Below are 23,953 nucleotides of genomic sequence, written 5' to 3'. Positions count from 1 at the left end.
AATGAATATTTACTAACATTTCTTGAAAACTTGCTATAAGCCCACAAGAAAGAATGTGACATCATCACACTGTGTTTTCCTTAACTTGACAGGAAGTCAACGTCAAGTAGACTGACTTGAATCAGGACCTCATTTGGGAAGTATAAGTGTTCAATAAACTGCATTACTTTTTTATTTGGAAGATACTCAAGTTCAGTGCCATCATCATCCTGAACTTTACTTTCTGAAAACCTGGCAATCCCATGTGGACTTCTGGTAGAATGAGCAATGCAAAGAGCTGGCTTGGACTTGGCATGTCCTTGTACTTCTGGGGATTGATGGACCTTACAACCACTGTTCTCTCGGGCACACCAACACCGCCAGGCAAATTAGAAGCGTTCCTGTCAGACAAGCCACAGTCACACTCTCGGACAAAGAGGAGCTGGGTTTGGAACCAATTTTTTGTTCTGGAAGAATACACTGGAACTGACCCTTTGTATGTCGGCAAGGTAAGAACTGCCAAAGAGAAAGATAAATGATCAGAATATTGAATATTGACATTGAATAAGAATATGAATTGACTATGAAAGCTCGTATAGTCTAAGGCCTGAGAACAATTTCAACTAGACGTATGTTACTTGACAGCTAGTTGAAATCTAATTTTTGCTGTGTCAGATACCGATCAGAAAGGAAAGATTTCTCTCCTTGTTCTTGCCTCTGTTCTGAGTGGGCAATATTAGGAATTGGATTTTTGCAGGAAAAGCCTTGGACCCTGTAAGAACCATTCAAGTCCCCCCAGAGGCAGCAGCAGACTCAGGAATAACAGGATGGGGAAGAAATAAACTGGGAAATGCAAAGGGAGGAGTAGAGGGTTTTTTGCCTTTTTTTTTTTCAAAGCATTTCCACAGGTATTGCCTGAGGCCTAAATTTAATGGAAATAAAAAGAATAAAACATTCATTTCAGAAGATCCTAGCTTGTGCTTCAGGATAGTTTGAGACAATCAATGTCTATATTTATAAACTTTATACTCAAATTCCCTTGATTTATCTGTCGTCATTTCATTTTTAATCCGGGCTTTCTCCTGTGTTTACTTATTTTGGATGTTAATCAGAGACCACTTTGCAAAAGCAACCAAATGAGAGAAAATGGGAAACAAGGAACTAATTAGGAAATAAATAATTCATTCAAATAACAAACACTTGTTTAGCACAGAGGCTAAGAGTGTGGGTTTCAGAGTCAAACATATGTGGGTTCAAAACCCAGCTCCGCCAACTGCTTCCAGAGTGACTTTGGAGAACTACGTAATAAGAGAACCACAACTTCTCAAGAGCTGTCTACGTACGCTCTTTCCTCAACTCCCACCCACTTCTCAACCCAGTTATCTGACTTCCGCCCTCACTCTGCACTAAAGTTGTCTTTTCAATGCTCCTAAGGACCTCCCCACCACCAGACCCAATGGTTTCATTTTATGGAACCACCCAACAGCAGCCTTGGACACTGCTGCCCAGTCCCTCCTTCTCAACTCACATTCTTCTCTCAGCTTCATGACCTTCACAATCCCATTTTTCCTCCTTCCTTCTCAGCCTCTTTGCTGGTCCTCTCCCTCTGCCTGACCCCAGCCACTGGTGGTCCTGTAAGCTTTGCCCTGGGTCTCTTCCCTATCCACACTCATTCCCTGGGTGGATTCGTCATCCCTATGTTTTAACCGTCCGTTAAACCGTCCCCAGCTTAAAAGCCTTTTCCATCATGAATACATCTCCCACCTATTCAGAGTCCAAAGATCTCTAGCAACTTGATATTTGTAAAACATTTCTTCCAACTAGACACACATAGCTACCGGTAAAATAGGTTTAAGAAAATGTTTTTGTATTCGGTAATTGTATTGTGTATTTGTACAGTTCAGAGCCCTCCTCCCTCCTCCCAAAGATAGAAACTGAGATGCCATCCCTGGCCTTCCCTACATTTCCCTAACACTGAGTACCCAGCACAGAACTGGACATACAAAAATGCAGAAAGACAAGAGTATCTGACAAGTTTCTGGGCTACCACAGTACCGTGTGTCAGTCATATTCTCATAAAGCAGATCACTTAACCATCATAACAAGGTTACGAGGTAAGTATAATTCACTACCTTTTGATAATTAGAGTAGGGAACAAGGCTCAGAGAGGTTACCTTCCTTGCCCAAAGTTACACAGAAGGCAACAGGAAATCTGAAACCGAAGCCATGGGCTTTTTTTTACACTGCCCTGCACACGGCCATGACTTTAGACCTAGCCCTGAAAGATACACAGAAGCATCAATGGTGTCGGTGAAACCAGGAATGTAAACAAGCCTGTTTCCTGAAGGTGGGAGCACACAGCTGTGTAGTACCCTCCAGTACTCATGATTAGTGCTCACCCTTTCCTAATCACCCCAACCCAGGACACAGGATACCTCCGCATCTCCACAGTCATCCTGTCCAACCAACACTCCAGCAAACAATGAAAGTTTTTACCCTGAATTGGGTATGTCACCTCCACATGAAGAAGATAATTATGTATTCACTTACCCAGGCACTTTTCCCCTTTACTTTCTTTTGAAAGAGAATCCAACCACCTTTCATTCCCTCTTTTCCAGGGGCATTTCAGCTTGTCACCTTGAGCTCTGGAAGATGTCTGTTTAGAGAGCTGGCCTGAGTATTTGCTTATTTCAGAAAGGAGTGTGGTAACAATTATCAGCTGTAATTGGTATGGCCTTATAAAATCCACACTGGGCTTTCGAGGGACAAGGCAGGGTCGAGTTAAAGCTAGATTATATTGACATATGCAAAGAGGGGGATGCAGAGAGCTTGTGCTTGTGCACGAACCTGTGGTCCCAAGTCATGCCGAGGTTAACAACCACATGGAAGCTGTCTAACCACAAACTGTAAGCACTTGCTGCATTCCTGAAACTATACGAGGCACCATGAAAGACAGCAAAAGGAGTGAAAGTCACCCTTGTGTTTAACATTTTTTCATGATCTTCATGTACTTCCCATCATTCACTACTCTTTTGGCTCAAGATCTTTAGACTAAAGAATTGTTAGGTTAAGTAGAATATCCACCTGTCTAGTATAAGTACATAACACGTGCTGCCAACTCCACTCCAACAGCTCCTTACCTTCCTCCAAAGAGCTGGTGCTCAGTCAGCGTTAGCTGAATTAAGTATGGATAAACATAAAACACATTTTTATTGCAGTGCCAATTTGCTGAGTGACTTAGAGAAAAGCTGTTAATATCTCTTCTTTTCAATTTTCACAACCAAATGTGTATTCTATGGCTGGTAAACCTAATATTAAATGCACAGTACTGTGCTGGTTATTAAGCTAGTGTCTCAGCTCTGTATTCACCTTTCCGTACTCCACTTCGTGATGCTGGGGCTGGAACTCTGCAAACCACAGTTTCTCCTTTTCCAACCAGCTCCCACTGGGTTCTGAGAGTAGAATGCACTAGAGGGAGAACCAGAGGCAGGAGGAGGGAGAAGAGACTTGTTCCTTTTACCTGCAGCAGTTGATTCCAGTTTCTGGATTCTTTCCACACTCCCAGCCCCAGCCTCATCACACCCGCTGAGAAATATCAGCACCACTGGATGGCGTCGCCTTCTCAGAAGTCTGAGTCTCAGTTCCGTGGGAGGTGGGTGCTGGGGGGCACCTCTTCTAAACTCCTGAAGCTCCAGCCTGACGGGGCAGCGCTCCCTTCTCAGAGGTCTCTGGCCCAGCCTCCTCCAAACGCCCAGATTCCAAGAGCCCCAACTTCTGCCCTCTGCTCCCCCAGCCAGAGGGACACTAGCTGTTTCCTGGAGTTATTATCTCTCCTATGATACCTCAATGTTCCCTTTCTGCCTTTTCAATCCTTCATATTAAATTCTCTCTGCTAAAATGACTGGTGTGGGCTCTGTTCCCTGACTAGGTCCTGAACTGATACAATTTCAGGTGACCCTTGAGCAACATGGGGGTTAGGGGCACCACCCGACCGCACCCTGGAAAATACATTTTTAACTTTAGAGTCGGCCCTCTGTCTATATCCATGCTTCCTCCATAATCACCGTTTACTCTGTATCCGTGGTTCTGCATCCAGATTCATGTGTAATACTGTTTGCAGCATATACTATTGAAAAAATCCACATATAAGTGCACCCTCGTGGTTCAAACCCATGTAGTTCAAGGGTCAACTGTATAGTCCCCAGAAACTAGTTCTGTGTAAGCAGATCCTGGCCCTTTACATAGCTGGTACTCCTCCTGTTCATAGGAGGCCCTCCTGCTTCTCTGTGGATGTCCTCCCCCCTCCCTTCCCCCCTCCTCTCCCCCTTTCTTGCCCATAAGCACACACACACAAAGAAGGTACCTGAAAGGTGCTTGCCAGCTCTTTTAAGGCAAAGGTAACGTGGCTTCACTAAAAGCTTTAACCCTACTACACCCTACACCACTCATTCAATAAAATTTTATTGAGCATTTGCTACACGTGAGGACTCACACTAAGATGAAAGCCACGTGGTTCCTGACTTCAAGGAACTCACAGTCTAGAGAGTTCCTCCAATTCTTCTCTCAATACAAACAAAAACAAAGATAACAGATCCAACGTTCAGCCCAGACTCCACTGACATCAGCCAGCCGAGGAGCTCCTGAGGAACCAGAACCTTCTCTACAGCAGCAAAAATTTCTAGCCTCCTGTTACTTATTAAGTACTCTCCATAGGCAGAGCACTTAAACTTGGCCTATGATGATCACAAGTATGCCTAACTTTCTTAAGGTTCATAGGACAAAACTTTTTAGATGACAAATAGAACCTCAAAACAATCCTGGGTATTTTCTTTAACGTCAGCTTCTATTCCTTCTTTTTCCCCTGGATAATCTGCCATGCCCTGAATTAACCTATTTCATCCTAAGTGAAAGTTCTATGCCACATGCCTTAAAACTACACGTATTTATATGTATATTTATATTTATATAGACATATATATGTAAACACACACAAATATATACTTTTTTTTTTTTTTTTAATCCTTAGATCCCTGTCCTCCTCCTCCCAATTCCATTCCTCTGCCTGGGAACACAGTTCCAGATGGAATGGATTTTCATTTCTTTGTGGCTGGGTCCAAATAAAATGGCTTTCTACTCTACACAGTAAGAGCTAGGCACCTCTGCCTTTTTAACTGCATAAACACAAGATGTGGATTGCGATAAAAAAATAATAATACTGTCTATGGAATGAGGAAATGGGAGAACTTTATAAAAAATAATATTACTGTATATGGAATGAGAAAATGGGAGAACTTTATATTCTAAATAGAATTCTTTAAGTAGAAAAAAATCCACAGCTATTTTTTCGGTCAATTTTGTTCTCTTACTTCCCTTCTGTAGATAAGACACAGCTGAATTCCTCTAGGCAGCAAAATCGCTGCCTGTGTGATTTGGCCGTGAGTCAATTTGAGATTCAGCTCAAAACCAGGCACAACCTGCAAACCCATCCTTGTCTGAGGATGCTGTGAATACACTTTCAGGTGTCTTCTTGGTGTCCGTGCCATTTAATCCTCAGACTAACACTGTCCCAGCAATGCTTCAGGCAGCCTTCTCCAGCTTCTACCATTGGGCTATGCATAACAAAAAGGCCAACAGGTTGTTTTTTTGCCGTCTCTGCTACACTCCTGAAGGTTTGAAGGGAGTACAGAAGAGCTGGGCATGTTAATACCCTTCTCTCTATGCACGTATATCATCATGGTAATTGGCCCCATTTATAGCTTTCCTATTATGGGAAAGACACTGTACTAGGTGCTTTACATACATTAATCTCTAATGAGCCCAACAAACCTTCACAGTAAGAATTAACATTGTCCTCTACATTTTTAATATGAGGAACTTGAGAGTTATAAGCGTTAAATAATTTGTCAAGGGCACTCAATTTATAACTGATACAGACAGTGTTCAGGCCAGATATACTTGCCTCTCTGGCCTAACCCTAACGCTGGCTGTCTGTTTTATAAACTATATCTCATGGACTTCATCACTGAGCTATGCAAAGTGCTAACTACCCCAGCAACAGCAGAGCTGGTGGTAGCTAAGTGTAACTAATTTTCTGTTGCCCCCTTAGAGAAGGACTATTATAAGATAGCACAGAATTCCAGGGTTCTTGCCATCTATATACATTGTCTATAATTAGGGGTGCAGGAGTTTATTTCTAGGCTTAATATGAAAATAGTGCCCCTGGACTCATTTCGAGAGTCGTTACAAAGTAATTTGGGAGGAAATATAGCTGGATGGACAGATAAAAGCATGTCCCTAACAGAACCTTCCACGTATAGATTTGAGTGATTCAGTTATGAGGCCAAGAACTGGTCCCACCAAAAGGACAGATACACTGATACAAAGAATAATAACCAGCAGTAAAATTCCATTTTGATGCCTGAAACATAAACAAGCATAGTCCCACTGAGTGAAACTACGGAATTCAGAGAATTTCAAGAGCCCCTGGAAGTCATTTTGTATTTCCAGTATGGTGGCCACTGGTCTATTTATTAGCTATTTCATCAGCTTCTCAGCCAACTCGAATTGTCATAAAGTTTCTGAAATTCCAAAACTTAATTTATATCAACACTTGTACAATTTTTAAATGTTTAGCTTGTCCTTTTCTTAAAAAAAAAAATTAAACAGCAAGGCTGGACTCCTTCTTATTAGACTTGCTCCTATTGTACACGTTGGGACCTACACTTTCCAGAACTCCTGTTTTCTATACTTCTCAGGGAAAGGAACTTCAAAAACAGTACTAAGTTAAGGATACTGAACGGAATGTGGAGAAACTTTACTTATTCATCAACTTATATTTGCTCTTTGATATAATCATGTTCAATGCGTATTAGTTCTCTGTAGACATTTTAAACATCTGAGTGAAAAAAAGTCTTTCTGTTTGAAAGGAAATCATAAATTTAGACCATATTGAAAAATCTATTTATTTCTGACACCTGTTCATATGTCGGTGCTTTTTTTTCTCAGCTTCATTCAGACATGGACCGGGGGGATGGATCCATCAAATACATCCTCTCTGGAGAAGGTGCAGGTGTCGTGTTTACCATCGACGACACCACTGGAGACATCCATGCCATTCAGAGGCTTGACCGAGAGGAAAGGGCCCAGTACACTTTAAGGGCTCAAGCCCTGGACAGGCGGACGGGCAGGCCAATGGAGCCAGAGTCAGAGTTCATCATTAAAATCCAAGACATCAATGACAATGAGCCCAAGTTCCTGGATGGACCTTATGTCGCCACTGTACCAGAAATGTCACCAGTGGGTAAGGTGGAGATTCACTGATTCTCACAAACAGCGGTTCCACTATAGAAGATCCTCCTGTCTAAACGTGGAGAAGGACAGAACGTGCACAACAGTTCACAAATCATAAAACTCTACCAAGCTACTTAGACAATGAAGACAGCCATAGTATAAAATAGTAGTAATACTAAGCTTAGTATTGTTATTCAGTTCCAGTTCTTAAAAAGCAAAACAAAACATAGACGAGAGATAGATAGATAATATTTGATTCATAAGGGAGAAGCATTCTGGTACTATCAAAAAGAAGAATGAAGGGCCCAAAGACTGTGTTGTCCTTACGAGTTACTAAGAATTTAAAACACAAGTAACTCCCATCCCCACTGAAGAGGTACTTCTGTACTAAGCAGTTATGGAAACTTGACCTAGAAAGAGGCCCTCCCAAGGAAGCAGACATAACATTTGCAAATGCTTTAAAACTGCCCATTCAGGATTGCATTCAGCCTTTAGCAATTCAACTTGAATAGGTTTCCACCATCTCTCTCCCTCAGGAACTTCTGTTATCCAGGTGACAGCCACAGATGCTGATGACCCAACCTATGGCAACAGTGCCCGGGTAATGTACAGCATCCTCCAGGGCCAGCCATATTTTTCTGTGGACTCCAAAACAGGTATGTGATGTAATACTTGAGTCAGAGGGGTTGATTTTATTCTCTAATGATTTGTAACTGCTATTTATGACAGACCCAACTCTCCTTTTCAAGAACTCTCCAGGGAATGTATTAACTAGAGAGGATTGTTACAAGCTTTGGGATTAAGAGACCAAACTAGCACTGCCCTGGTGGGTAAGAGCAGCACAATGCATAGACAGTGGATAAAGTCTGATTGGAGAGGCCCAAAGAACTGCCTACACAAAAGTATGCCTCCTCACTAACCTGCAAAAATACCATGGTTGTATTTATTCCCAGGGAGTAAGGTCTTTTATAACGCCAAGAAGATCCAAGAGGATTGGCATATTAACCTGGGCTCACTACAGAACTAGAATAATTGGTTTTGAAACTAGGAAGAACCTTAGGGGAGCAATCCAGTCCATCACTCTTCACTTAAAGGATAAGGAAATTGGGAACGGAGACCTAACAAAGTACTTCTGGTTGTAGAGATGTCCCCTGACATGTGGTCTGACGTTCTTCCCACTGAGCCAGCCCGTACTAAGCAGAGAGCAAGGCCAGAATGAGTGGATGAATGTGATGAGGGCGGAGAGAGCACAGAGCATGGAATGTGGCCCCCCAAAAAGGAGGTGCTAAGTGGGACACTCTAACAGGGAGGACAGCATAGAGAACTGGGTGGGTAAGGAGGTAAGGAGCAATGTGCTACAGAAGAACAGGTCAACAATCAACAAATGAAGTTGGCGTCGGGATTTCTGTTTTGTTTTGTCTTCAGTTTTACCCAAGAGCTTTGCCTGCAGAGTTTATGTTCCATCTAGGAAGGACGCCCTTCAATACTTTCAAGTTGGGCAGAGCAATTATTACGATTATTATCTTGCACTTGTGCCAGCCTTTCTCCCTCTTAAAATACATTCATAAATATTACCATATTTGAGCCTCCCAATAATCTTGCGAACTAGTGAATTATATGGAAGTGTGGTTACTCCCATTTCACATACAGGAAAATTGAGGACGGAAGAGTAATTAACACAAAACTTGAGTAAAGAAACTTACAGCCACAGAGGTAAAGTCACTGACAAACACTCAAAGTCATCCCTTTACAGGAAATAGAAAAAACACATTTCTATTAGCAACCTGATGTAATTTTTTTCCAGAAGTCCTCAGGGGAACCAGGCATTTGGAAAACTGTATCATAAAAGTAGAAAGTGAGGGAGTATACATTAGTAGGAGGAAAGAAAAAAGGTTGCTGTTAGGGACTTCCATAAAACAGTAACTTTAACCATTCTACAGATGGAGGGAGGGAGAGTGAGGGGGTGCCCACAGGGAGGAAAAATACAGACAGGAAGTCGGTAATGTGTCCTTTACATCCCAAGAGGAAACTTACATTATTTTGACAGCTCCCAGGGAGCATCTATAGTGTTAAGGTCAAAAATACATGAAAAGATCGTTATTGCCATGCCCATAGGCCATTTAAAAAAAGAAAATGCTAAATATTTCACTTTAGAATGTTGTTACTATAATGCAATATATATACATTATAGGAGTAAAATGGGGACAGGTTTGTGGTTCCCAGTTCCTTCCCTTGGCATGCAAAAGGTCTGCTTAGCCAAGGGTCATGTTGTAAACTTGAAGTAAACAAGCCTTTAATCTTTGCCTAGAGAGCACAGAAGTCAACTTTTCTAAGTTGAAGTGTTCAAAGGAATATAAAACATTACCACACATCCTTGGCAGGATCAAAACAACGCATTTCACAGGATTTTTTTTGACTTAGACCCCTCTTCCTAACTGAAACCATATCATCATACGGCAGTGCTGCTACCTACGGTCTGGGGGAGATCATCCTGTATGTCTGTTAAAAATAAACAACTCACAGAGCATCTTTCATGTCTTAGCTCACGGAATGCACTGAAGCACAGAGGTAAGCAGAACCTAACAAAACAGAATGAACATATAACAAAAGGAAAGGCAAATCTGAATTCCAACCCTGCTTACAATTACTGTGGAGGCAGGAGAAAGCAGACTAGGAACGAGTTGCCTAAAGAAGAGTCATTCACACTACAAGGGCTCTAGGGGCTGAAAGAAAGAGCTAAAGGAGAATAATCTAAAATCACAGATTTGCAGGCATATGAGGCTTTATTTTCCGGACCCGAAGCCCGTTTTGTCTGGTGAGACAGAGCAGACTGAAACTGTCTCAGACTGCCAGTCCCCCAGCCTGTTAGAGAAGCACTGCTGCCACCTCCTGTTCCTTCTCAGTAATGTTGCCAAAGGAAATGGGCCCACGAAGCTCTGCCGGCTGGAATAGTTATTTATTCACCCTTTGTTTAAGCACAGCATTTTTTTGACGCTGGGATTCTGACCTCAAGTTTAATAAAAGATGTGACTTGCATCTCAACTCTAGCCATTAACAATGCACAAGGAGAAGCCTAGAACCCAACCTTTAAAATGGAACTTGTGGTTTTGTTTTTAAAAACAAAGTCATTTCTATCCTGCAGGTGTAATTAGGACAGCACTCATGAACATGGACCGAGAAGCCAAAGAATACTATGAAGTGATTATCCAAGCCAAGGACATGGGAGGGCAGCTTGGCGGATTAGCTGGGACCACAACGGTCAACATCACCCTCTCAGATGTCAATGATAACCCACCCCGCTTTCCCCAGAGTGAGTACCTAACCAGTGAGAGTATAGGTCTCAAGCCAGAGGGATGCAGCTGTGACAGAGGTGAAAGAGAAAGGCCTGTCTGAGTCCCTCTTTGAGTTCAATTTTTCATGGATTCCTTTCTGACATTTATCATGCAATTCTCACATAATTATTTCCCTTCCAGATACTAACTTCCCATAGCACTAAACCAGTGTTTAAACTCTTTTTTTCTTGATTGCCATGCCCTGACCACTCCCCATAAAATTAAATATTAAGCAGTAAGACTTTGTTGAGTAGGGCTGAACTTTAGAGAGCCACAAACCATTGTAATATATAATAAGTATCTAAGATTTTTTCACCTCTCCCCAACAAGAATCGATTTTTGCCCCCTAGGGGGCAATATTGCCCTTGTAGAGAATGCATGCAGGGAAAGGAAAGTAAGCCACAGCTGGAGGTGAACATAATGACCCATCTGACCACCTTCACCAATCAATTCACAAGCAGGTACCAAGCACTTGCTTTGTAAGGGCCCCGGGCATGAGGGGCACAAGATGACTGAAACCCAGTCTCTGCCCCTGTGAAGCTTAAAGTCCACTTGGGGAGTACATACTCAATATTCATCAAAAGTTAACCAGGAAGCAGCATTTGCTGTGCCACTTGGTTAGTGTAGAATGAAGCCTTCACAAGAAACCAAGATGAGTAAAGGCTTAATAAAAGGATGAAAGCTCAGCAGGGGATTGAAGAATATAAAGGATTCAAATAGGAAGAAAAGAAAACATTCCAGAAGGGGGAAGCTATTCATTCAAAAAATATTTGCTTTGGGCAACATTCTAGATATGGGATATAAAGACCTAGAAATAAAGCTGCAAATGTAATTTTATGTTCAAAGATCCCTAAAATGAAGACCTGCTCTTCAGTGTTTCAAATTTGTTGTATTTCTAACGGAAATCAACTGCAAAGTTTTTGAGCAAGTGAGAGACCTAAAGGCAGGCTAATTTGATAGCCGTGTACAGCACTGGTTGCTAGGGGTGGAGACTAGAAGCAGGAGAGTCTGTTAGGAGGCTTTTAGAGTGGTCCAGATTTGAACTGATAAGGATGTAAGGAAACAGCAGAAGGGGTGGAATGGGGCAAATAAGAAAACTTGGATTTCTGTCTCTTGATTTCTTGGCTAAGGGAAGATGGAATCAAAGATGACAGTGATGTTCTAAGTCTGGGTGACAGGGAGAAGAATTGTACTACTGATAGAAATAGAGGATACATAATGGAACTAGTGGCAGGGAAGGAGGAAGGCAAAATCCAATTTGAATATGAAGTGACAGCAGGACAATCAGATTGAAGGTCCTTAAGGAAGGTGGAATATAGAGCTATGACTGTGGAATGGAGCCCAGGAACAGAGATGTGAATTTGAGAAGGAGATGCCTAAAAGGGAGCAGTTGGAGAAGTGAGAGCAGCAGACACAACTCCAGGTGAAAGACTTAACCAGGGGGAATCAGGTTAAACAACAACAACTAAACTAAAAACCAGACCATCAGCTGAATAGCTACATTTTGAGTCAGTCAAACCAAGTAAGCCATCTATTTTATCTATGTAAACAGAGGAAGAGAACTCAAATATTTACATACAACTGGTATCCATAAAGTCCCCATGAGATTTCATGAAACTAAAAGACAGTATATTAAATATTTCACAAGTGGTACAAATAAGTAGGTTACTAAGTTGATTGGTTCTACAATTCAGAATAGTAGTGCATCATGAAAACAGTTTATGAAATGCCATATGGATTGGCTTCTTAATTGCTTTGCTGACCCTGTGGGTTCCATCTTTATTACTTCATGAATGGCTCACACTGTGCACACTGTAGACTACAGATTCTTGAACATCCTTGATCCTATTTGGCTTTGTAATTTGACACTAGACAGTATCTCTGAGGCATAAAGGGAAGAACGAAGTTATTACACAGCTCACAGTATGTAGATCTGGACATATTGCAGGTAAGTTGTATTGTTACCTACCAGGGCTCTTGGCCTCCTTAATCAATAGAAATTGATCAGAGGCCAGGCAAGAAATTCACGCAAGGCTTTACTGGGGACCCCGCTGCAGCAGCGACGAGTGAGCACAACCGTTTCCCTTGCTTGCTCCCTGCGCAGGGGCGAGCTCACTCCTTATATGGGTTGAGGGTAGGGGTGTGTCCAGGGGTCGGGACAGAGGGGTGGCTGGGGAGGTCTGCCCACCACTTAGGTGGTGTTGTGTGCAGGGGGTAGGCACAGTACCCTGCTTTTGCTCTGGGCCCTTCAAAAGTGGCAGTGGGTTTTTTGGTCTCTTTGTATCTTTTGTCCAGCATTTGCCCCAACTGTGCACGCACCCAGTTATTTTTAGTCTCATATAGCTTCTCTGTCTTTTGTTGCTGGAGGAGAGGTGTGTCCAGGTGCAAGCACTGCAGCCCTGCAGCAAAGGGGCCCAGGTCCCAGCCTGTCTCAATATCACCCCAAACACGGCAGCTTCACAGAAGCATAACACAATACAGTGATAACTGGGGGTTTTAGTCCTGCCCCACGAGGCAACATCTTAACACCATTCTAAAGCACACATTTTGAGTTGTCATTTTTTTAAATAATGAAGAACCTAGAATAAAGTGGAAACACAGACTATGTTGCACAGAAGACAAAATGGAAATGTATAAAAGTAATCTCTGTGTCTCTAAACATTGTTCACACATTATCTCTGCTTCCTCTAAAATAGTCATTATTGGGCTTCCCTGGTGGCACAGTGGTTTAGAGTCTGCCTGCCGATGCAGGGTACACGGGTTCGGGCCCCGGTCCGGGAAGATCCCACATGCCGCGGAGCGGCTGGGCCCGTGAGCCATGGCCACTGAGCCTGCTCGTCCGGAGCCTGTGCTCCGCGATGGGAGAGGCCACAACAGTGAGAGGCCCGCATACGGAAAAAAAAAAAAAAAAAAAAAAGTAAAATAGTCATTATTTTTGGACTTATAAAAAATTTTCTTTATCTCACCATTAATTATTTCTCTTATTTGCTAAAACTAAGTTTAAATGATCTCATTATTCCATAACCTACCTTGGATAAACTCTTAGGCATTATTAATCTTCTGATTCTTCATTCTAGGAATCCCACTTTCTTTCTTTTTCACAAATATTATCATAACTGATTAGGTGTCAACACAATGACACACCTACTATTTTATATTGAACAAGCTCAGTCACCTTTAATTGAACCAAATATAAGGGAATGTCAAAACCTCAGACTATTTATTTCTAATATAATGCATTATGTGTAGAAATTATATGTTTGTTTCAGCACAGAACATACAGCTTTCCTGGAGAAAATTATTTGTTTTTCCCAAACGTGTTCTGCAATAGAAAAGTCTAATCCATCAACAACTTTGGAAGTGAATGTAAAGAGATCATGAAATCCAAGTGCCTCCAGTTTAGTACAGACATTAGCAATTTCCTGGCTCACACTGGCAAAGAACAGTCATCATTTCTCCTCCTGTGCAGGGGAGGGTGCTGTGAGCTGGCTGGGTGCTGTCAGCCTCCCCAAATCTTTGTGAGACTCAAGCCATCACATCCCAGACTTCCCAGGTTCACATCCCCACAGATTGCAATGCATATTAGAATCAGAGAGGCCATGTACATATTGAAAATGTGATTGTTTGATTTAATATTTAGTCATTCACATTATGACTGACAAAATAATGAAGAATGTCAAAAAGTTTAGCCCCAGAGAAGGTAAGTTAATGAAAATACTACTTCGTGGAGACAAAAATGAACTGAATTAGTGAATTCAGGATATCAAGTTGAAAAGGAGAACATTACTGGCTCTGAGTTTCTTACATATGTGAGAACTCTGGGGCATTCTATTCTGGGAAAGAGAACAAGAAGCATCAGAGATCTGTCCATGAAGAAGCTGCCAATGGGCAGTCCCAGGTGCATGGACAGACTGAAGCTGGTGGAGTTTGTTCTCCATGGCTGGTCCTCCTTTGTAGATCACTGGTCTCCATTAAATTTGGGCAGGTGGTCATAGAGACAGGCATTCAGCATGATGGCCAGGCTACAAAGGAAAATGTGGGCATTTGAAACGTGAACAGAGTAAATACATACTTTGTGGCCACAATGTTTTTTCTATTTTTCTCAGAAGTAATTAACATTTGGGGAAATGGTTCATTAGGAAGAAAAGATTGGAAAGCAAGGTATTGATACTTCCTACCACTCTGAAGGTAGATTCACTGAGATGAGAAATATTTTTGCTTTTGTCCCGTCCTACTCCTAGGATTATGATCAAGGTATTCTGGCACCTACTTATCAAACATCCAGTACAGGCTATGACCCAATAACATTTACTCAGACTCTCTGGACCTCAGTTTTTTCACCTGTAAAACTCAAGTTTTAACTTTTGGACCATGAAAAAGATGTTTTGCACAGCATGGTGGACATGATGTGATACTGAAGAGGCTTTTTTTTGGTAGTAACAGATTACAAAAAATGCATGTTCTAACTCTTCTTCACAGAACATTATCAGATGAGTGTGTTGGAATCAGCTCCGGTTAGCTCTACTGTGGGAAGGGTGTTTGCCAAGGACTTGGATGAAGGAATTAATGCAGAGATGAAGTACACTATTGTGGATGGAGATGGTGCAGATGCATTCGACATTAACACAGATCCCCATTTCCAAGTCGGCATCATAACTGTGAAGAAGGTAATCCAACTCCTTTTTCCAAATCATTTCAATGGAGGCTTTGAATGTGTATGAAATATTAGTAAGGACTGTTATATTATTGATATGTATTGCTTCAAATCCTCTGATACACTTTCCTATCATTAAGAAAAAAGCTTCTTACTCCTTTTGTTTACATGTAAACACTGGCTGTGTCATCATTTTACAGAAAGGGTACCAAGTCATGATAAAAATGTATTATAAATATGTCACTTCTCCTAGCTAACTACTTAGCCACTTTAAAAAACTGCTGTAGCTTAATTCCCTAATGATGTTAATGACTTAACCAATATCTGCATTTGAATAACCTCATTTTTACCATAGTATACCATAAATAAAAAACTGCTGTAGCTTAATTCCCTAATGATGTTAATGACTTAACCAATATCTGCATTTGAATAACCTCATTTTTACCACAGTATACCATAAACAACAATAAAGCAAGCTATACTATTATTATTAATCAATAAATAACATGCAGGGATTTTTAAATTGTTACTTAAAGACCTAAAGATGCTAATCAGACTTGGAAAGGCTTTATCAAACACACCTGCTGAGTGATGTTACCACTTGGAACTCCTTCATAGTAAGGAGTTATAATAAGTTAATAAGTTTTCATAGTAAGTTAATAAGTTTTCTGAATGTAAGCTATCGATTCTGTGGCATAAAGCACACATGGACATACTCAGCTGAAAGATAAAACCTAAAAATAATTGAAGTTTTAACATCCTAATAAATATATCTGATAAAATACATTAATTTTAAAAAGTATTGATTTCATCTTCCTTCTCCTCTATTTCAAATACAACTTAAAACCCAAGATATCTTAAACTATTTCTTCAACAAAGATTTGTTGAGTGCCTACCTATGTGCCAGGCACTGTTCTAGGCATTTAATGTAGAGTAAGTAAAACAACTGAAAACCTCTTCCCTCTTGAAGTTTACATTCTAGTAAGGGGAAGAAGACAATCAAAAATAGCAAGTAGGGCTTCTCTGGTGGCGCAGTGGTTGAGAGTCCGCCTGCCGATGCAGGGGACGCGGGTTCGTGCCCCGGTTCGGGAAGATCCCACATGCCGCGGAGCAGCTAGGCCCGTGAGCCATGGCCGCTGAGCCTGCGCGTCCGGAGCCTGTGCTCCACAACGGGAGAAGCCACACAGTGACAGGCTCGCGGATCGCAGGAAAAAAAAAAAAAAAAAGCAAGTCAGTCAATAAAGTTGTATATTAGAAAGTGATAAGTGCTATGTGGGAGGGGGTGTAAAATAGAACAAAGCAAGATCAGAAGAGCCAACATGACTTCAAATTTAATTGCATGCTTGTGACTGGCCTCACACAGAAGTCACATTTATGCAAAGACTTGAAGTGGGCAGAGTCACAGCACAGAGTTGGGCAGGCTGACAATGCACAACCCTCGGAGGAGCCCTATAAATGACTTTCAGTGAGAACCATAAATGGCAGCCCTGTAAACAAGGGAATGGACTGGAAATACTGAGGAAAGTGTTCCAGACAAAGGAACAGCCAGTGCAACGACCCTGAGGTGGGACTCTGCCTGGCTTGTTTCAAGAACAGCAAGGGGGTTTATAAGGCTGGAGAGGGAGACCAGAAGGAGATGAGGTCAGAAAAGTAACAAGGGAGATAGATTGTGTTAGGACCTTGTAGGCAGATTATGGACTTTGGGTTTTAATCTGACTAAAGCGGAGAACTGAAGGATTTTAACAGATGTGTGACATCACTGGACTTTTATTATGAAATAATTACTGTGTAAGCTGTGTTGAGAAAAGGCCATAAGGGGGCAAGAATGGAAACAGGGAGACCAGCTGAGAGGCTATTGCAATAATCAGGGTAAGAGATGATGATGGCTTGGTCTACGGTATTGGGAATGGATGTGGTGAGAACTGGTCAGAATCTGAATATATTTTGAAAGTAGAACCAACAGGATTTCCTAACAGATTGGATGAAGATATAAAAGAAAAAGAGGAGTCGGTTGAGCAACAAAAAGAATAGAGATGGCACTAAGTGATATGGGGAAATACTGGCATTCAGTTCGGAGCATGTTACGTTTGCAATGTCTATCAGACACCCAAGTGGAGATGTATAGTAGTTGTTGGTTACAGGAGTCTGGAATTTGGAGAAGAGTTCTGGACTGAAAATTTGAGAGTCATAAATGGTACTTAAAGCAAATAAAAAATAATAATATTCCAAGGGATCCAGCACAGATGGAGAAGAGGGCAGTGAAATAAATCCTGTGGCAGCCCAACATGACGAGGTCAGGGAGAGCAAAAACAAGCAAGGAGACTGAGGAGGAGAGCCCAGGGAGGCAGAAGGAAGATCAGGAGAGTGTGGTGTCCTGGAAGGTGTAAAGAAACTGTTTCCAAGAGAAGAGAGTGACAGCTGTAAGTGCTGCTGTGATAAGTGCTGCTAAAGGTCATATTAAAACACTGAAAATTAATCACAGATTTTAAGAACAGGGAGGTCATTGATGACCTTGACAAAAGCAACAAAGTCATAACTTAGAATGTGGCACAAGTTAATGTGTCAATAATAACTTTATTCTATGCTGTTCCATAGAGCTGAATTAACACTGCTTTAGAAAGGAAGAAGGGAAGAGTTCACGTTTGTCCTTATTTATTTAAGGTGCAATCACGTACAGCAAAAGAACAGATATATCCAGCATTCCTCCAACCAGAAATCTTTATAACCAGCACACAATGACCTCAAAACAGTGCAAAATGCTGACATTGGCTTTGGAACCATCATATAAATCTGGATGTAATTTAAATATTGCAGTTTATTTTACTCATATTCTTTGAGAACTAATAATACTTTATAAAAGGTGACTAGAATAATAATACCAAGTTGTTGTATGACATAAGATTAAGAACACTCCCCTATTATGTGGCATGCCTCAAGCTAAAAATTAATAATACATTGCCTACCATGACTGGTAACTATAAACGAGGTAAAAGCTCAGAGTTTGGGATAATTATTATCTCTTTAATGCAAAAATTATCTTTAAAGAATTAAGTAATCAGAAGAAGAGCTTTTGAGGTTCTCAATATATTTTAAATTTTATTTTATATCTTAAATAGTATATAATTCTAAATAATAAAATAATATTAATTTATGTCAAATTATTAGAATATATCTTAGACCTTACTATAAGCCATTAATTTAAAAAATATTAACTATTATAATTTTGTATATGATGAGATTGGTTAGGGTGGTATGGCCATAGACTGTATCTGAAAGGAACCTCAAAATGTCGTTTCTCCAGCTCCCTTACCAGGAAAAAAGATTAAGCCTCGTAAGACAGAACACTGTCTTTCACTGTCATTGCTAAAACTATATCCATGTTTAATCAAAACATGTATCAACTTTGCCAAGGTCATTTGGATTTCTCTTCTGAACCTATGAGGTGCCAGAAAATGGAATTAAAAGAGAGGTCAATAAGTTGAGTAGATGGACAAGTCAAATACAATAAATACTTTAGAGGCTATTGACTGCTCAGTCTATACCTTTGGAACAACATTCACTCAGATGCTTGATCCACACCCATCCTCCTACTTTGTCATTAATAATGTCATGTAAAATTGAAAGAAATGTTCTGCTTTTGATTTATTTCCCTTAGGCCTATTATTTGTCTAAAAAAGCACACACTTTTTCAAAAAGAGAAATCAAGTTGAATTGATAGAATTGGGTCTTCATAAAACCACACTGATTACTACCCAGTACTTTGGGTCTTTTTTGGCTTTTAAGTAATCAATCAACTGATTTTCAGTCTCTTAATTTAAGTGCTTTTCAAAGATAACTTGAAACATACAATTTTCAGAATGTTCTTTATTCTATATGAGCATGATCTTACGTCTTCAGCATGTCTTCCATCTTCCAGCATACCATAAAAAATTGTTTCAAGTCCACTCTCCCCTTAGGCAGGCCACAAAGCAGAAAACTTTTGAATTTCATCAAACCTAAGGTGCCATGAATTCTCATCACTGTTTTATTTTTAATTTTTTTAACATCTTTATTGGAGTATAATTGCTTTGCAATGGTGTATTAGTTTCTGCTATATAACAAAGTGAATAGGCTATGTGTATACATATATCCCCATATACCCTCCCTCTTGCGTCTCCCTCCCAATCTCCCTATCCCACCCCTCTAGGTGGTCACAATGCACCCAGCTGATCTCCCTGTGCTATGCGGCTGCTTCCCACTAGCTATCTATTTTACATTTGGTAGTGTATGTATGTCCATGCCCCTCTCTCACTTCGTCCCAGCTTACCCTTCCCCCTCCCAATGTCCCCAAGTCCATTCTCCACGTCTGCATCTTCATTCCTCTCTTGCCCCTAGGTTCTTCAGAACCACTTGGGTTTTTTTGTAGATTCCATGTGTACCTGTTAGCATATGGTATTTGATTTTCTCTTTCTGACTTTCTTCACTCTGTGTGAAAGACTCTAGGTCCAGCCACCTCACTACAAATAACTCAATTTCATTTCTTTTTTATGGCAAAGTAATAGTCCATTGTATATTCATGCCACATCTTCTTTATCCATTCATCTGTCGATGGACACTTAGGTTGCTTCCATCTCCTGGTTATTGTAAATAGTGCTGCAATGAACACTGTGGTACATGGCTCTTTTTGAATTGTGCTTTTCTCCAGGTATATTCCCAGTAGTAAGATTGCTGGGTCGTATGGTAGTTCTATTTTTAGTTTTTTAAGGAAGCACCATACTGTTCTCCATAGTGGCTGTATCCATTTACATTCCCACCAACAGTGCAAGAGGGTTCCCATTTCTCCACACCCTCTCCAGGATTTATTGTTTGTAGATTTTTTGATGATGGCCATTCTGACTGGTATGAGGTGATACCTCACTGTAGTTTTGATTTGCATTTCTCTAATGATTAGTCATGTTGAGCATCCTTTCATGTGTTTGCTGGAAATCTGTTTATCTTCTTTGAACAAATGTCTATTTAGGTCTTCTGCTCATTTTTGGATTGGGTTGTTTTCTTTGATATTGAGCAGCATGAGCTGCTTGTATATTTTGGAGATTAATCCTTTGTCAGTTGCTTCATTTGCAAATATTTTCTCCCATTCTAAGGGTTCTCTTTTTGTCTTGTTTATGCTTTCCTTTGCTTTTAAGTTTAAGCTTTTAAGTTTCATTAGGTCCTATTTATTTTTACTTATATTTTTACTTTTATTTCCATTTCTCTAGGAGGTGGGTCAAAAAGGATCTTGCTGTAATCTATGTCATGGAGTGTTCTGCCTATGTTTTCCTCTAAGAGTTTTATAGTGTCTGGCCTTACATACAGGTCTTTAATCCACTTTGAGTTTAGTTTTGTGTATGGTGTTAGGGAGTGTTCTAATTTCATTCTTTTACATGTAGCTGTCCTGTTTTCCCAGCACCACTTATTGAAGAGGCTGTCTTTTCTCCATTGTATATTCTTGCCTCCTTTATCAAAGGTAAGGTGACCATATGTGTGTGGGTTTATCTCTGGGCTTTCTATCCTGTTCCACTGATCTATATTTCTGTTTTTGTGCCAGTAACATACTGTCTTGATTACTGTAACTTTGTAGTATAGTCTGAATTCCAGGAGTCTGATTCCTCCAGCTCCATTTTTCTTTCTCAAGATTGCTTTGGCTATTAGGAGTCTTTTGTGTTTCCATACAAATTGTAAAATTTATTGTTCCAGTTCTGTGAAAAATGCCACTGGTAGTTTGATACGGATTGCACTGAATATGTAGATTGCTTTGGGTAATATAGTTATTTTCACAGTGCTGATTCTTCCAATCAAAGAACATGGTATATCTCTCCATCTTTCTGTATCATCTTTAATTTCCTTCATCAGTATCTTATAGTTTTCTGCATACAGGAATTTTGTCTCCTTAGGTAGGCTTATTCCTAGGTGTTTTATTCTTTTTGTTGCAGTGGTAAATGGGAGTGTTTCCTTAATTTCTCTTTCAGATTTTTCATCATTAGTGTATAGGAATGCAAGAGAATTCTGTGCATTAATTTTGTATCCGGCTACTTTACCAAATTCACTTATTAGCTCTAGTAGTTTTCTGGTAGCATCTTTAGGATCCTCTATGTATAGTATCACATCATCTGCAAACAGTGACAGCTTTATTTCTTCTTTTCTGATTTGGATTCCTTTTATTTCTTTTTCTTCTCTGATTGCTGTGGCTAAAACCTCCAAAACTATGTTGAATAACAGCAGTGAGAGTGGGCAACCTTGTCTTGTTCCTGATTTTAGTGGAAATGGTTTCAGTTTTTCACCATTGAGAATGATGTTGGCTGTGGGTTTGTCATATATGGTCTTTATTATGTTGAAGTAAGTTTCCGCTATGCCTGCTTTCTGGAGGGATTTTTATCATAAATGAGTGTTGAATTTTGTCAAAAGCTTTTTCTGCATCTATTGAGATGATCATATGGTTTTTATTCTTCAATTTGTTAAAATAGTGTATTACACTGACTGATTTGCATATACTGTAGAATCCTTGCATTCCTGGGATAAACCCCACTTGATCATGGTGTATGATCCTTTTAATGTGCTGTTGGATTCTGTTTGCTAGTATTTTGCTGAGAATTTTTGCATCTATGTTCATCGATGGTATGGGCCAGTTTTCTTTTTTTGTGACATCTTTCTCTGGTTTTGGTATCACGGTGATGGTGGCCTCTGAGGGATTTTTATCATAAATGAGTGTTGAATTTTGTCAAAAGCTTTTTCTGCATCTATTGAGATGATCATATGGTTTTTATTCTTCAATTTGTTAATATAGTGCATTACACTGACTGATTTGCATATACTGTAGAATCCTTGCATTCCTGGGATAAACCCCACTTGATCATGGTGTATGATCCTTTTAATGTGCTGTTGGATTCTGTTTGCTAGTATTTCGCTGAGAATTTTTGCATCTATGTTCATCAGTGGTATGGGCCAGTTTTCTTTTTTTGTGACATCTTTCTCTGGTTTTGGTATCAGGGTGATGGTGGCCTCATAGAATGAGTTTGGGAGTGTTCCTCCCTCTACTATATTTTGGAGGAGTTTGAGAAGGATAGATGTTAGCTCTTCTCTAAATGTTTGATCGAATCTGCTCTTTTGGAGGAGTTTGAGAAGGATAGATGTTAGCTCTTCTCTAAATGTTTGATAGAATCTGCTCATGAAGCCATCTGGTCCTGGGCTTTTTTTGTTGGAAGATTTTTAATCACAGTTTCAATTTCAGTGCTTGTGATTGGTCTGTTTATATTTTCTATTTCTTCCTGGTTCAGTCTCAGACGGTTGTGCTTTTCTAAGAATTTGTCCTTTCTTCCAGGTTGTCCATTTTATTGTCATATAGTTGCTTGTAGAAATCTCTCATGTTCCTTTGTATTTCTGCAGTGTCAGTTGTTACTTCTTCTGTTTCATTCTATTGATTTGAGTCTTTTCCCTTTTTCCTTGATGAGTCTGGCTAACGGTTTATCAATTTTGTTTACCTTCTCAAAGAACCAGCTTTTTAGTTTTATTGTTGCTATCATTTCCTCCATTTCCTTTTCATTTATTTCTGTTCTGATCTTTATGATTTCTTTCCTTCTGCTAACTTTGGGGTTTTTTTGTACTTCTTCAATTGCTTTAGGTGTCAGTTTAGGTTGTTTATTTGAGCTTTTTTCTTGTTTCTTGAGATAGGATTGTATTGCTATGAACTTCCATCTTAGAACTGCTTTTTCTGCGTCCCATAAGTTTGGGGTCATTGTGTTTTCATGGTCATTTGTTTCTAGGTATTTTTTTATTTCCTCTGATTTCTTCAGTGATCTCTTGGTTATTCAGTAGTGTACTGTTTAGCCTCCAATGTGTTTGCATGTTTTACACTTTTTTTTCCTGTAATTGATATCTCCTCTTATAGCGTTGCAGTAAGAAAAGATACTTGATATGATTTCAATTTTCTTAAATTTACCAAGGCTTGATTTGTGAACCAAGATATGATCTACCCTGGAGAATGTTTCCCCAGTGGGTATGGTTGTTTCACTGGGTTGTGTAGGCTTCCTGGTGGAGGGGACTGGTGCCTGTGTTCTGATGGATGAGGCTGAATCTTGTCTTTCTGGTGGGCAGGACCATATCTGGTGGTATGTTTTGGGGTGTCTGTGAACTTACTATGATTTTAGGCAGCCTCTCTGATAATGGGTGGGGTTGTATTCCTCTCTTGCTAGTTGTTTGGCATAGGATGTCCAGCACTGGAGCTTGCTGGTCACTGAGTGGAGCTGGGTCTTAGCGTTGAGATGGAGATCTCTAGGAGAGCTCTCACCGAGTGATATTATATGGGGCCAGTAGGTCTCTGGTGAACCAATGTCCTGAACTCAGTTCTCCCACCTCAGAGGCTCAGGCCTGACACCTGGCCAGAGCACCAAGACCCTGTCTGCCACACAGCTCAGAAGAAAGGGAGAAAAGAAAAAAATAATAAAGAAAGAAAAATAATTAACATAAAAAAATTTTAAATACATATTATTAAAATAAAATGTAATTAAAAAAAAAGAAGAGAGCAACCAAAACAATAAACAAATCCACCAATGATAACAAGCACTAAAAACTATGCTAATAAAAACGGACAGATAGAACCCTAGGACAAATGGTAAAAGTAAACCTATACAGACAAAATCACACAAAAAAGTATACACATACACAGTCCCAAAAAGAGAAAAAG

General features: G+C 40.2%; 1 protein-coding gene across 1 annotated transcript in view; it reads left to right on the top strand.

The window, feature by feature from the left end:
- Positions 1 to 242: 242 nt before the first annotated feature.
- CDH20 (cadherin 20) overlaps positions 243 to 23,953 on the top strand; it is a 60,508-nt gene continuing 36,797 nt past the window's right edge. The window contains exons 1-5 of the mRNA XM_024754859.1: positions 243 to 488; positions 6,985 to 7,279; positions 7,806 to 7,925; positions 10,412 to 10,579; positions 15,081 to 15,268. Coding sequence (XP_024610627.1) covers positions 243 to 488; positions 6,985 to 7,279; positions 7,806 to 7,925; positions 10,412 to 10,579; positions 15,081 to 15,268 — 1,017 coding nt within the window. The remainder of the gene's footprint in view (positions 489 to 6,984; positions 7,280 to 7,805; positions 7,926 to 10,411; positions 10,580 to 15,080; positions 15,269 to 23,953) is intronic.

The sequence above is a fragment of the Neophocaena asiaeorientalis genome, unplaced genomic scaffold (assembly GCF_003031525.2).
Source record: "Neophocaena asiaeorientalis asiaeorientalis breed wild unplaced genomic scaffold, Neophocaena_asiaeorientalis_V1.1 scaffold124, whole genome shotgun sequence".
Lineage (NCBI taxonomy): Eukaryota > Metazoa > Chordata > Mammalia > Artiodactyla > Phocoenidae > Neophocaena > Neophocaena asiaeorientalis.
Note: the sequence above shows the minus strand (reverse complement) of the source record. Positions and strands in the feature narration are given on the sequence as shown.